This window comes from Mustela putorius, unplaced genomic scaffold, assembly GCF_011764305.1.
Source record: "Mustela putorius furo isolate JIRA1106 unplaced genomic scaffold, ASM1176430v1.1 tig00003983_pilon_pilon_pilon, whole genome shotgun sequence".
NCBI classification, from domain to species: domain Eukaryota; kingdom Metazoa; phylum Chordata; class Mammalia; order Carnivora; family Mustelidae; genus Mustela; species Mustela putorius.
This window is the reverse complement of record NW_025422123.1, coordinates 19,017,082-19,030,763: the sequence shown is the minus strand read 5'-3', so window position 1 is coordinate 19,030,763 and position 13,682 is coordinate 19,017,082. Positions and strand designations below refer to the sequence as shown.

Below are 13,682 nucleotides of genomic sequence, written 5' to 3'. Positions count from 1 at the left end.
GTAGTGAGGGATAGACTGGATCTGCTGCTTGTGGAAGCTGGTGCAAGGGAGGATCCTGAGCTCACCTTTCCGACAGACATACCAAGACAACATCTACCACAACTCATTCCATAAATGACCTCAAGATGCAGAACAGATCTTCCACAGCTAGTTACAGAGAGAAGACCACCTCGCAAAGGGTAAGAGGGGCAGACATACAGTTGGGAACCAAATCCCCAGGAAGACTAACAACTAACAGGAGGGATATCACAAGCGTAGTGGAGTGAGGGGCGAGGGGCTCAAACTCCACATCAGCCCTGGGAAGAGGAGTCCCCAATACATCTGGCTTTGAAAATCAGTGAGGCTTAATTCCAGGACAGCCAGAGAGCTACTGGAAAAGGAGTCTCCATACTTAAAGGGCCAGCATACTAAAAACTCTACCAGGAAACAGCATGGAAATAGCACTTTGCAAATGCTGGGATATATGTAAAGGGAATTTATTAATTAATTCTAGGACATGTGCCAAAGGGGTGGGTATCTGCAGGAGAGTTCTCCAGGAACAAAAGTGCTGGTAGGTGCCATTTTTCTTCCCTCCCCTAGCCTGGATAGTTAGATGCAATAGGAGCTAATTCTAACACTATCCATCTCCCTTGCTAGCACTTTTTGCCCAGCTGCTGCATTTACCTGTAGACTTCCCAGCCTAGTAGGCACCCATCCAAAACAGCTCTATGCCTGCTACAGCCAGCAAGGCAGCCCTGACCAGGACCAGCAAACCTCCCAGGGACTCCTATCATGGGAAGGGAGATAACCCCACACAATAACATGTCAATCCCTACAGCCAGCCTCTTTGCTGGCAGTGCAGGAAGCAAGCCCTGCCCTTTGGTGTGCCTGCTGCTGTCAGTAATAGTTAACTGCAGACAGCCATTGTGAAGACTGACTCCAACAACTATAAAGCTCCTGGGAACCAGGCATCTAACAGCACCAGAAGCAAAACCTGCCCAGGGCACCTGCAGGAAGAAGTAGATCACTGAAACCAGTGGACTGAGGGCAGTCCAACCCACCAGCATGCCTGTATCAATCACAGCTTATCCATAGAGGGGGGCAAACACAGCCTACACTGCTCATGGCGTGACTGTTCTGGTGACCAGGGGACTGAGCTACAGGGCACCTCAGGACTTCTTTCACACAAGACTACTACTTTCAAGACCAAGACATGTAACTGACCTATCTAATAAAAAGAAACACAGAGAGTCAGACAAAATGAGGAGACAGAGGAAAATGTCCCAAATGAAAGAACAAGACAAAAATCGCCCCCGGGGAAAACAAACAAATAAACAAACTAAATGAAAACAAGATAAGCAATGTGCCTAATAAAGAGTTCAAAGTATTGGTCATAAAGATACTCAACAAACTTAAAAATGGGTGAGATCAGTGGAAACTCAACCAAGAGATAGAAAATATAAAAAAGAACCAATCAGAGCCAAAGAACTCAGTAACTTAAATGCATAATACACTAGAGAGAATCAATAGCAGATCAGAGGACATAGAAGAATGGATCAGTGAGGTGGAAGACAGGGTAATGTAAAGCGACCAAGCTCAAGAGCAAAATGGAAAAAGAATAATAAAAAGTATGGGTTAGGGGCGCCTGGGTGGCTCAGTGGGTTAAGCCTCTGCCTTCAGCTCAGGTCATGATCTCAGGGTCCTTGGATCGAGCCCCACATCGGGCTCTCTGCTCAGCAGTGAGCCTGCTTCCCTTTCTCTCTGCCTGCCTCTCTGCCTGCTTGTGACCTCTCTCTCTCTTTCTGTCAAATAAATTAAAAAAAAAAAAAGTATGGGTTAAGGGACCTCAGCAACATCACTGAGTGTAATAACATTTGTATTATAGGGGTTCCAGAAGGCGGGGACAACAATTCATTTCAAGAATCCCTGAAAACTTCCCTAATCTGGAGAGGGAAACAGATACCCATCCAGGTCCAGGAAGCACAGAGAGCCCCAACAAGATGAACCCAAGGAAGTCCACCCCAAGGCCCATAATTAAAATGGCAAAAAGTATAAAGAGAGAATCTTTTTTTTTTTAAAGATTTTATTTATTTATTTGACAGAGAGAGATCACAAGTAGGCAGAGAGGCAGGCAGAGAGAGAGAGAGAGGAGGAAGTAGGCTCCCTGCTGAGCAGAGCCTGATGCGGGACTCGATCCTAGGACCCTCAGATCATGACCTGAGCCGAAGGCAGCGGCTTAACCCACTTAACCCATAAAGACAGAATCTTAAAAGCAGCAAAGAAAACAGTTCCATATGAGGGAAACGCCATCAGGCTATCAGCTGATTTTTCAGCAGACTTCGCAGGCCAGAAGAGGGTGGCATGCCACGATCAAAGTGCTGAAAGGAATAAAGACCTACAACCAATACTCTACTCAGCAAGGCTATACTCAGAACGGAAGAGAGAGTTTTCCAGATAGAAAAAAGTTAAAGAAATTCATCACCACTAAACCAGCCTTATAAGAAATGTTAAAAATAATCCTTTAAGTGGAAAGAAAAGGTCAGATCTAGAAGAATATTAACAGAAAAAAAAATCACTGGTAAAAGCAAACATACAGTAAAGGTAGATAGGTTAAGCCTACCTGTGAAGCCAGCATGAAAGCTGAACTACTATTGTAATAAAATCAACTATATCTATAAAGATTAGGCAAGAGATACACAAACTAAAAAGATGTACAATAAGACATCATATACAAAGAACAGGGAATGGGTAAGGAAAAGTTAGTGCTTTAGAATGCATTTGAACTTAAGTGACCATCAACTGAACACAGAATGGTATATGCACAGGATGTGATAAATGAATCCATGGAAACACACATGAAAAAAATAATGGAGACACAAAAAATAAAGAGGAAGGAATCCAAACATAACACTAAAGAAAGCTATCAGTCACAAGGGAAGACAGCAAGAGAAGAAAAAAGGAACAGAGAAAAGCTACAAAACCCAAAAAACAATGAACAAAATGGCAGTAAGAGTATACTTATCAACAAGTACTTTAAATGTAAATGGACTATATGCTCCAATGAAAAGACAGGGTGTTGAATGGATAAAAAGATAAGACCCACCTATATGTTGCCCAGAAGAGACTCACTTCAGAGTGTGAAAGATGGTGGCAGATTAGGAGGACACTAGGATTGCTTCATCTCTCGAATACACAACTAGATAACTATCAAATCAACCTACATACTTCAGAAACTGACCTGAAGACTGGCAGAACAAACTCCACAACTAAAGGTGGAGAAGAGAAAACATCAAAGATGATAGGAAGTGTGGAGACACAGCTTGGGAGAGAAAGAGATCATGGGCACTGCACTGGGGAGGGAGTTGCAATTGTAGAGAAGGGCTAGAGACAGACTAGCACACAGGGGAGAGCACAGTGTGGACACTTGCTACCTAACTTGCTTATACCAAACCCCACCACCCCATGATCCACGGTACCACCCCTCCCATTCACAACTGCCTCAGTCCCATTGTGGCAGGCCCCCTCTCCCCTAGTAGTGTAGCCCAAACCCCTGCTCACACCATGTTTCCTGACCCAGGAGTTTTATAGGGCCTCAGTTCCGGTGGCGGTGGTGACAGTTGTCATTTCATAAGCAGACCAGAGCACACCTGGTTAAAATGCAACACATTCAGGCCAGGGACCAAACACTGCCCATAACAGCCAAAAGAGCCTCTGCAGACTGGCCTGAAGGATAAAGCGGCCAGAACACAATAGCAGAGTACACAGAGCACACATTGGAGACACTCCCTGAAGCACCAGGCCCTGGGGAACAGGAGACACTAGACTGCAGGGCACTACAGGACCTCTTCTTCATAAGGCCATCACCCTCAAGAATAGGAGACATAGCTGATTTTCCTAACACACAGAGGCAGGCACAGAGACTTAGACAAAATGAGAAGACAGAAGGATTTGTCCCAAATGAGAGAACAGGACAAGGCTATGGCCAGAGATTTAGGTGAAATAGATATAAGTAACTTGCCTGACAGAGAATTAGTAATGATCATAGAGATATAAATCGAAAATAAATATAAATAAATATAAATATTTAAAATTCAAAATAAATAAATATAAACATATAAATAGAGAATAAAGTAATGATCATAAAGATACTCACTGGACTCGAGAAGAGTAAAAGACATCAGTGAAGTCATTAACACAGAGATAAAGAATAACACAGAGATAAAGGATTTGATAAACAAAATGAGAAACACACTTGATGGAACAAACAGCAGCTGGAAGAAACAGAGTAATGGAAAGTAATAAAGCTGAACAGAAGAGAAAAAAGAATTATGCAAAATGAGAAAGAATACACATTCTTTTCAAGTGCACATGGAACATTCTCCAGAATAGATCACATATTAGCCTAGAAAACAAACCTCAACAAATGCCAAGAAGAGTGGAGTCATACCATGCATCTTTTCTGACCATAACATGATGACACTAGAAGTCAAACACAAGACTTGGAAAGACCACAAATACATGGAGATTAAATAACATGATACTAAATAATGAATGAGTCAACTAGGAAATAAAAGAAGAAATTTAAAAAGTACATGGAAACAAATGAAAATGAAACACAACTGTCCAAACCTTTGGGATGCAGCAAAATTGGTTCTAAAAAGTAAGTTTATAGCAGTGTAGGTCGCCTCAAGAAGCAAGACAAATCTCAAATAAACAACCTAACCTTACACCTAAAGGAGCTAGAAAAAGAACAACCAAAACCTGAAACCAAAAAGAAGGAAATAGTAAAGATTAGAGCAGAAATAAATGATAAAGAAACTAAAAAAAACAACAGAACATATCAATGAAACCAGGAGCAGAGTGTCTGGCAAAAAAAAATCCATAAAATTGATAACTCTCTAGCCAGACTTATCAAGAAAAAGAGAAAAGATCAAATAAAACCACAAAGGAGAGAGGAGAAATAACCAATACCACATAAATACAAACAATTATGGGAATATTATGAAAAACTATATGCCAACAGACATCTAGAAGAAATGCATAAATTCCTAGAAATACATAAACTACTAAATCTCAAAAAGGAAGAAAAAGAAAATTGAACAGACTAATAATTAGCAAAGAAACTGTATCAGTTAAAAATTAAAAAAGAAAGAAAGAAAACCTCCTAACAAACAAAGTCCAGGACCAGATGGCTTCACAGGGAATTCTACCAAACATTTAGTTAGCAATAATTGTGCCTAAGATAAACTTCATTGGCTTTAATAGTGCTGCTGCACAAAGCTCTACCAAACATTTAAAGAATAATACCTATTCTTTTTAAATTATTCCAAAAAGTAGAAGAGGAAGGAAAACTTCCAAATTCATATGAAGAGGTCAGCATTACCCTGATAACAAAACCAGATAAAAGCACCACTAAAAAAGAGAACCACAGGTCAATATCCCTGATGAACATAGATGCAAAAATCTTCAACAGACACCAACAAACTGAATCTAACAATACAGTAAAAAAAAATCATTCACCACAATCAAGTAGGAGTTATTCCTGGGTTGCAAGGTGGCTCAATACTTGCAAATCAATCAATGTGATACATCGCATCAATAATGGGAAGGATAAGAACCATATAATCGTTTCAACAGATGCAGAAAAAGCATTTGACAACGTATAGCATCGATTCGTGATTAAAATCCTCAACAAAGTAAGTTTAGAGATAACATTTGTCAACATAATTAAGGCCATATATGAAAACCCCACAGCTATATGGTCAATTAATCTTTGACAAAGCAGGAAAGAGTATCCAATGGGGGAAAAAATCGTCTCTTCACAAATGGTGTTGGGAAAACTGGATAGTGACATGCAAACGAAGGAAACTGCATCATTTTCTTATATCCTACACAAACATAAATTCAAAATGGATTAAAGACCTCCATGTGAGATCTGAAACCTTAAAAACCCTAGAAAAGAGCAAAGACAGTACTTCCTCTGACACTAGCCATACCAACTTTCTTCTAGATAAGTCTCCTAAGGTAAGGAAAACAAAAGCAAAAATAAACTATTGGGGGACTACATCAAAATAAAAAGCTCTGGGGCACCTGGGTGGCAGAGTCAGTTAAGCGTCCAACTCTTGGTTTCAGCTCAGGTTGTGATTTCAGGGTCGTGAGAGCAAGTCCTGTATTGGGCTCCACACTAAGTATGGTGGCTGCTTAAATTTCTCTCCCCCTTCCCCCTTCCTTGCCCCTCCCCCATGCACTCTCTCTCTAAAATAAATCAATCTTAAAAAAATAAAAAGCTTCTCCACAGCAAAAGAAACAATCAACTAAACTAAAAGGCAACCTATGTAATGGGAAAAGATATTTACAAATGACGTATTCACAATTAAGAACCAGTTAGTGTCCGAAAAAGATAAAGAACTTAGAAAACTCAACACCCCCAAAAAACCAAATAGTACAATTTGAAAATGAGCAGAAGACAGACATTATTCCAAAGAAAAAATCCAGATGGCCAAAAAAGACATGAAAAGATACTCAAATCACTCATCATCAGGGAAATGCAAACAGAAACTACAATAAGGTATCACTTCACACCATCAGAATGGCTAAAATCAACAACACAAGAAACAGATGCTGGTGAGGACACGGAGGAAAAGGAACCCTCATGCACTGTTGGTAGAAATGTAATCTGGTACAGGCACTGTATAAAACAGTTTGGAAACTCCTCAAACAATTAAAAATATAACTATTCTTCAAGTCAGCAAGTGTACTACTGGGTACTTACCCCAAAAAATACAAAAACACTAATCCAAAGGGATACATGCACCCCTATGGCTACAGCAGCAATAATGTACAGTAGCCAAGATACAGAAGCAGCCCAAGTATATCCATCAATCGATGAATAAAGATGTGGTATAAATAGACACTGGAGTATTATTCAGCCATTAAAAAGAATGAAATCTTGGGGCGCCTGGGTGGCTCAAAGGGTTGGGCCTCTGCCTTCGGCTCAGGTCATGATCTCAGGGTCCTGGGATCAAGTCCCGCATCAGGCTTTCTGCTCAGCGGGGAGCCTGTTTCCCCCCCACCCCTCTCTGCCTGCTTGTGATCTCTGTGAAACAAAAAAATAAAATCTTTAAAAAAAAAAAAAATGAAATCTTGACATTTATAATGACATGAATGGAGTTAGAGAGTCTAATGCTAAGTGAGAGAAGAAAAAGACAAATGCCATATGATTTCATTCATAAGTGAAATTTAAGAAACAAAACAAAAGAACAAAGGGGGAAAAAAAGAGAGGGAGACAAACCCTTACCTATAGAGAATTCTTAACTATAGAGAACAAAATGATGACTAACAGAAGGGAGGTGGGTAGAGAAATGGGTTAAACACGTGATGAGATTAAGGAGTATACTTGTCATGATGAGCACCAAGTGATGTATGGAATTGTTGAATCATTGTATAGTATACCCAAAACTAATATAACACTGTATGTTGTTGGGTTTTTTTTTTAAAGATTTTATTTATTTATTTGAGAGAGAGAGAGAGACAGAATGAGAGAGAGCATGAGAGGAAAGAGGTCAGTGGGAGCAGACTCCCTGCTGAGCAGGCAGCCCGATGCGGGACTCGATCCCACGACTCCAGGATCATGAATTTGGCTCAGGTCATGATCTTAGCGCCATGGGATCAAGCCCCTGTGGCAGGCTCCATGCTGGGCACAGAGCCTGCTTGGGATTGTCTCCTTCTTCCCTGTACCCCCCAACACGTGTGCATTCTCTATCTCTAAAAAAAAAAAAGAAATAACTAAAAAATTATCCATATTGGTAAGGAAGAAGTAAACTGTCACTATTTCCAGATATATATAGGAAACCCTAAAGGCTCCACCAAGAAACTATTTGAGTAATAAATGAATTTAATAAAGTTGCAGGATACAAAATGAATATATAGCAATCTGCTACATTTCTGTACACTAAGAACAAAGTAACAAAAGAGAAATTAAGAAGACAATCCCATCTGCAACTACACCTGAAAGAAATTATCTAGGAATAAACTTAACCAAAAGGTGAAGGAGCTATACTTTAAAAACTGTAAGATGCTGATGAAAGAAATGGAAGACAATATAAATAAATGGAAAGACATCCCATGCTCATGGATTAGAAGAATTAATACTATTACAAATGTCCACACTATCCAAATCAAATCTACAGATTCAATGCAATCCCTGCTAAAATATCAATAGTATTTTTCGCAGAACTAGAACAAACCCTAAGATTCATATGGAACGACAAAGACCCTGAAGAGCAATCTTGAGAAAGAACAAAGTTTGAAGAGGTATCATAACTCTCTGGATTTTAAGATATAATACAAAGCTACGGTAATCACAGCAGTATGAGACTGGGACAAAAACAGATCTAAAGATCAACAGAACAGAAAAGAGTCCAAAAATAAGCCCACACTTAAATCGTCAATCTACAACAAAGGAGGCAAGAATATGCCAGGGGGACAAGACAGTCTCTGCAATAAATGGTGCTGGGAAAGCTGGACAGCTACATGCAAAGGAATGAAACGGGACCACTTTCTCGTATCACACACAAAAATAAACTCAAAGATCTAAATGTGAGACCTGCAACCACAGAACTCCTAGAAGAAAACAAAGGCAGTAATCTCCTAGACATTGGCCTTACTAACATCTTTATGGATATGTCTCCTTAGGTAAGAGAAACAAAAACAAAAATAAACTAATGGGACTACATCAAAATAAAAAGCTTCTCCATAGCAAAGGAAACAATCAACAGAAAAAAGGCAACTACTAATGGGAGAAGAGATCTGCAAATAATCCAAAATATATAGAGAATTTATACAACTCAATACTAACAAAACAAATAATCCCTTTAAAAATGGGTGGGGGGGGACGCCTGGGTGGCTCAGTTGGTTAAGTGGATGCCTTCAGCTCAGGTCATGATCCCAGCGTCCTGGGATGGAGTCCCGCATCGGGCTCCTTGCTTGGCGGGGAGCCTGCTTCTCCCTCTGCCTCTGCCTGCCACTCTGTCTGCCTGTGCTTGCTTTCGCTTCTCTCTCTATGACAAATAAATAAATAAATAAAATCTTTTAAAAAAATAAAATAAAATAAAATAAAAAAATAAAAATGGGTAGGGGGCGCCTGGGTGGCTCAGTGGGTTAAGCTTCTGCCTTCGGCCCAGGTCTTGATCTCAGGGTCCTGGGATCAACCCCCACATGGGGCTCTCTGCTCAGTGGGGAGCCTGCTTCCCCCTCTCTCTCTGCCTGCCTCTCTGCCTACTTGTGATCTCTCTGTCAAAAAACAAACAAACAAAAATACCTTAAAAAAAAAAATGGGTGGAGGACTTGAATAGACATTTTTCTTAAAAAAAGACAATGGCCCACCGGTACATGAAAAGATGTTCAACATCTGGGCACCCAGGTAACTCAGTGGGTTAAAGCCTCTGCCTTCAGCTCAGGTCATGATCCCAGGGTCCTGGGATCGAGCCCCGCATCAGGCTCTCTGCTCAGCGGGGAGCCTGCTTCCTCCTCTCTCTCTGCCTGCCTCTCTGCCTACTTGTGATCTCTGTCAAATAAATAAAATCTCTAAAAAAAAAAAAAAAAAATGTCCAACATCACTAATTATCAGGGAAATGCAAATCAAAACATGAGTTATCACCTCACACCTGTTAGAATGGCTAGTATCGAAAAGATAAGAAGTAACAAGTGTTGATTAGGATATAGAGAAAAAGGGCACCCTGTGAATTATTCCAACCACTGTGGAAAACAGCATGGAAGTTTCTCAAAAAAATAAAAATTGAAATAGCATACAATCCAGTAATTCCACTACTGGGTATTTATCGAAAGGAAACTAAAACAGTAATTTGAAAACAATACATGTACCTCGAAAAAAAAAAGTTATATGTACATTTATTTTTGTAGCAGTTTAAAATAGCCAAGATATGGAAGCAACCTAAAGTATCCATCAATAGATAAATGGATAAAAATGTTATATGTATGTGTCAGTATGTATGTGTGTACATACACATAATAAATTATTACTCAGCAACAAAAAGGAGTAAGATCTTGCTATTTTTGACAATATGGATGGATGTAGGTGATATAATGCTAAGTCAAGTAAGAAAAAGACGAATACTATATGACTTCACTTATATGCAGAATCTAAAAAAAAAAAAACTAAATGAACAGACAAAACAGAAACAGATTCATAAATACAGAGAGGAAACAATGGCTGGTAGAGGGGACAAGGGGGCAAAGGGCAAAAAGGTGAAGGGGATTAAGAAGTACAAACTTCCAGTTATAAAATAAATAAGTCACATGGGGCGCCTGGGTGGCTCAAGTTTAAGCCTCTGCCTACAGCTTAGGTCATGACCTCAGGGTCCTGGGATCCAGCCCCACATTGGGCTCTCTGCTCAGTGGGGAGCCTGCTTCCCCCTCTCTCTCTACCTGCCTCTCTGTCTACTTGCGATCTGTGTCAAATATATAAATAAAATCTTTAAAAATAAATCTAAAAAATTATAAATAAATAAATAAATAAAATCTTTAAAAATAAATCTAAAAAATTATAAATAAATAAATAAGTCACAGATGAAAAGCACAGCACAGGGAATACAGCCAATGATACTATAATTACATGTAGACAAACGGTTTAAAAAAAAAAAAGAAAAGAAAATCTGGGCACCTTGGTGGCTCAGTTGTTAAGCGTCTGCCTTCGGCTCAGTTATGATCCTAGGGTCCTGGGATCAAGTCCCACACTGGACTCCCTGCTGTTTCTCCTGTCCCTCTGCCTGCTATTCACCCTACTTGTAATCTCTTTCTCTCTGTCAAATAAATACATAAAATCTTAAAAAAAAAAAAAATCTGTAACACAGCTTTAATTTACATATTCTGTAAACCAATATGAAAATACAGTTAAGGGGCACTTGGGTGGCTCAGTGGGTTAAACCTCTGCCTTCAGCTCAGGTCATGATCCCAGGGTCCTGGGATGGAGCCCCGCATCAGGCTCTCGGCTAAGCAGGGAGCCTGCCCCCCCCCCCCCCACCTGCTGCTCTGCCTACTTGCTATCTCTGTCTCTCTGTGTCAAATAAATAAATAAAATCTTAAAAAAAAAAAAGAAAGAAAGAAAGAAAGAAAAAAAGAAAATACAGTGAAATTCAATACAAATAAGAACCAATAAATCTTGGAGCACCTGCCTGGCTCAGTCAGAAGAGCATGCGACTTTTGATCTTGGGGGCTGTGAGTTTGAGCCCCATATTGGGGGTATGTACTTATGTACTTAAATACATACGTAATTTTAAAAAACAAAGAACTGATAAATCTTCCTAAGGAAGACCAATTTTTGCTTATATGTGGAAAGCAATGGAATAAGAATTAAATATACACTTGAAGAAACATGCCTGCAGATCTGTTTCAGCAGGGCTTTCGTTTTCATCATCTTCTGCTCTGACAGTATCAGAATGACAATCTTCCTCAGCTTCTGCCTGAGGGGAGAAAAATCGGAAACAATCATCAGGAATATGGGAACATCAGTTTCCCTTTGTAATCCACATCTCCTTGAGCTACCTGCCCAATGAAATATTTAGTTGCTTCTCTCTAGGTATCTCCTTCACTGCTGAAGTTTAATGATTTGATACTTTAGTAATCCTGTAGAACAAACAACTTCACTGGGCTCTGGTTAAAATGTTCTAGTAGGTGATTTAAAACAACTTTGCTTCAAAAAATAACATGTAGCTGCAGCATAGCATTCAGCAAATAGTTTTGTTTTATGGATCACTTAAAATTTGACTATTTTTAGCCCATATTTGGATGTCCTTCCTTTTACATGACTGGCATGTTACCAATATGCAAATATGACTTTTGTCCATTTATTATTTTAAATGTCCTAGGAAAGCTCATTAATCAAAGACATGTAATAGTGAATGTTTTTTGTAAAGAAGCCTGTTCTATTTCACAAACCCAGGCTTTTATATATTGAATTGATTTAAAGTGGAGTAAGACTGGACTAAAATTACTGTGCAATGGCCTGGGGCATTTAGTACAGGTTTCAGGTCAATTTCCTTGCATTTTATTCTTGTATTCTCAACATATGTTTGCTAAATTAAACTGAATTCTACCTTCCAGGGAAAATGACATGTTGCCTCAGGTCAGTGTGTTAGCTAACAGACTTATTAACAAATGGGACTTGCTCAACACATCATGTGTTCAGTCCCGTAATGTAGCAATAGGGGAAATAACCTGAGGGTGAGAAGTAAGAAATTTCACTTGTTCCAAAGATATAAGTTGATAATTGTAGATTTTCATTGTAGTTTGTTTCTAGGGTAAAAACATTTACACTAACACACATTTTTGAACCTGGTCACCAGATGGACGTGTAGTACTTCACAGAGCAACATAAATAAGCCCTGCTTCTTATCTCTGACCACCAGGCTCAGAGCAGAGGTGCCTTTAAGACTTGAACTGGATGGTGTAAGTAAATGCTAGGCACACTGTAAAGGACAAAATAATGAAAAAATAAATGAAAGAGGTCAAGATTCTGAATTGATTTCCAGAAAACTGGAAAATTGAAGCATGAATGTATTATCAAATATTTATTTTTAGTATCTAAGCTGGAAGCTTTCCTAATAATAGGAAAATAATAATGAAGGACTTTGAATTTATAGATCCCACTGAAAAGGCTCTTTCCATTCTCCAGTAAGAGACTAACTTAAGTACAGCTAATGTGTGGGGACCTGAGCTCTCTAGGGTATCCCCTTAGTAACTCAGCCTTCTAGCTCTGTCCTAGCAGTCATGCCTAAGTGACTTCTTTCAACAGCTTTCTCTGCTCTCTCCAGCATCAAGCTCTAGCATATGCTGCTTGCTCTCTCTACCTGGAATAATTTCTTCCTCATTTGGCTATTTCTCATCCTTCAAGGTCCCAGTCAGGGGCTATCCCAATAAAAAGGACTTTCTGGTCTTCTGAATTGCCTTTGTTTGCCTACAAAACTTGTGCTTGTATCATAGCATCTAATATTTGTATTAACATTTTGTCTCTTCCCTAGAGTCAGTGTGTTGGGAACAAGCATCAGTCATCTCAGAGGGCCAAATACATTGCTGGAGTTATAGTAAAAGCCTGACCAGGCCTCAGCTTTCACACCTGTAAAGAGAGGGTGTTGGATATGGGAACCTCTGAGGTCCCTTTTCATATATGAGAATCTATGATTAAAAGTTTACCATAAATGACCTCTGGTGATTTTATCTGGTTATACTGAAGATCTAATATTGTGCTGGGACTCTAAAATTATGCCAGCCTACTAGTAAGTGCTCAAAAAAAAAAAAAAATCCCAAATTAACCAATTGTGCATATCTCAAGGATGAGGAAAAGAAATGAGAAATCAATAATACAGAAAGCCATCTTCTCCCCTGAGTTCCTGTTATTATTGAATTCCAATCCTTTATTACTTTAATTCTGGCCGTATGATGACTATGTAAGTTGGGGGTTTTACTACATTTTGCCAACTCAAATGCCAACTGAGGTAAATAGGTCCCCAGCTGTCACCCAAAGATTTTCACGTTATTTTTCATAACTGAGTCTGACATAAGCAGCACCTTTTGCGTGAGCAGTTCAACCGTCTCCATCATTTTACTCCTGTTTTACAAACAGGATTAACGAAATATAAGAAATTAAGTGCTTAATCCTGGTCAGAGAACCACTTCTGAAAGTTGAA

The 13,682-nt window shown here is 39.3% G+C and overlaps 1 protein-coding gene across 1 annotated transcript in view; it reads right to left on the bottom strand.

The window, feature by feature from the left end:
- Positions 1–13,682, bottom strand: part of FBXO9 (F-box protein 9) — a 37,983-nt gene that overhangs the window by 23,218 nt on the left and 1,083 nt on the right. The window contains exon 2 of the mRNA XM_045071066.1: positions 11,376–11,459. Within this exon, the coding sequence (XP_044927001.1) occupies positions 11,376–11,459 (84 nt within the window). The remainder of the gene's footprint in view (positions 1–11,375; positions 11,460–13,682) is intronic.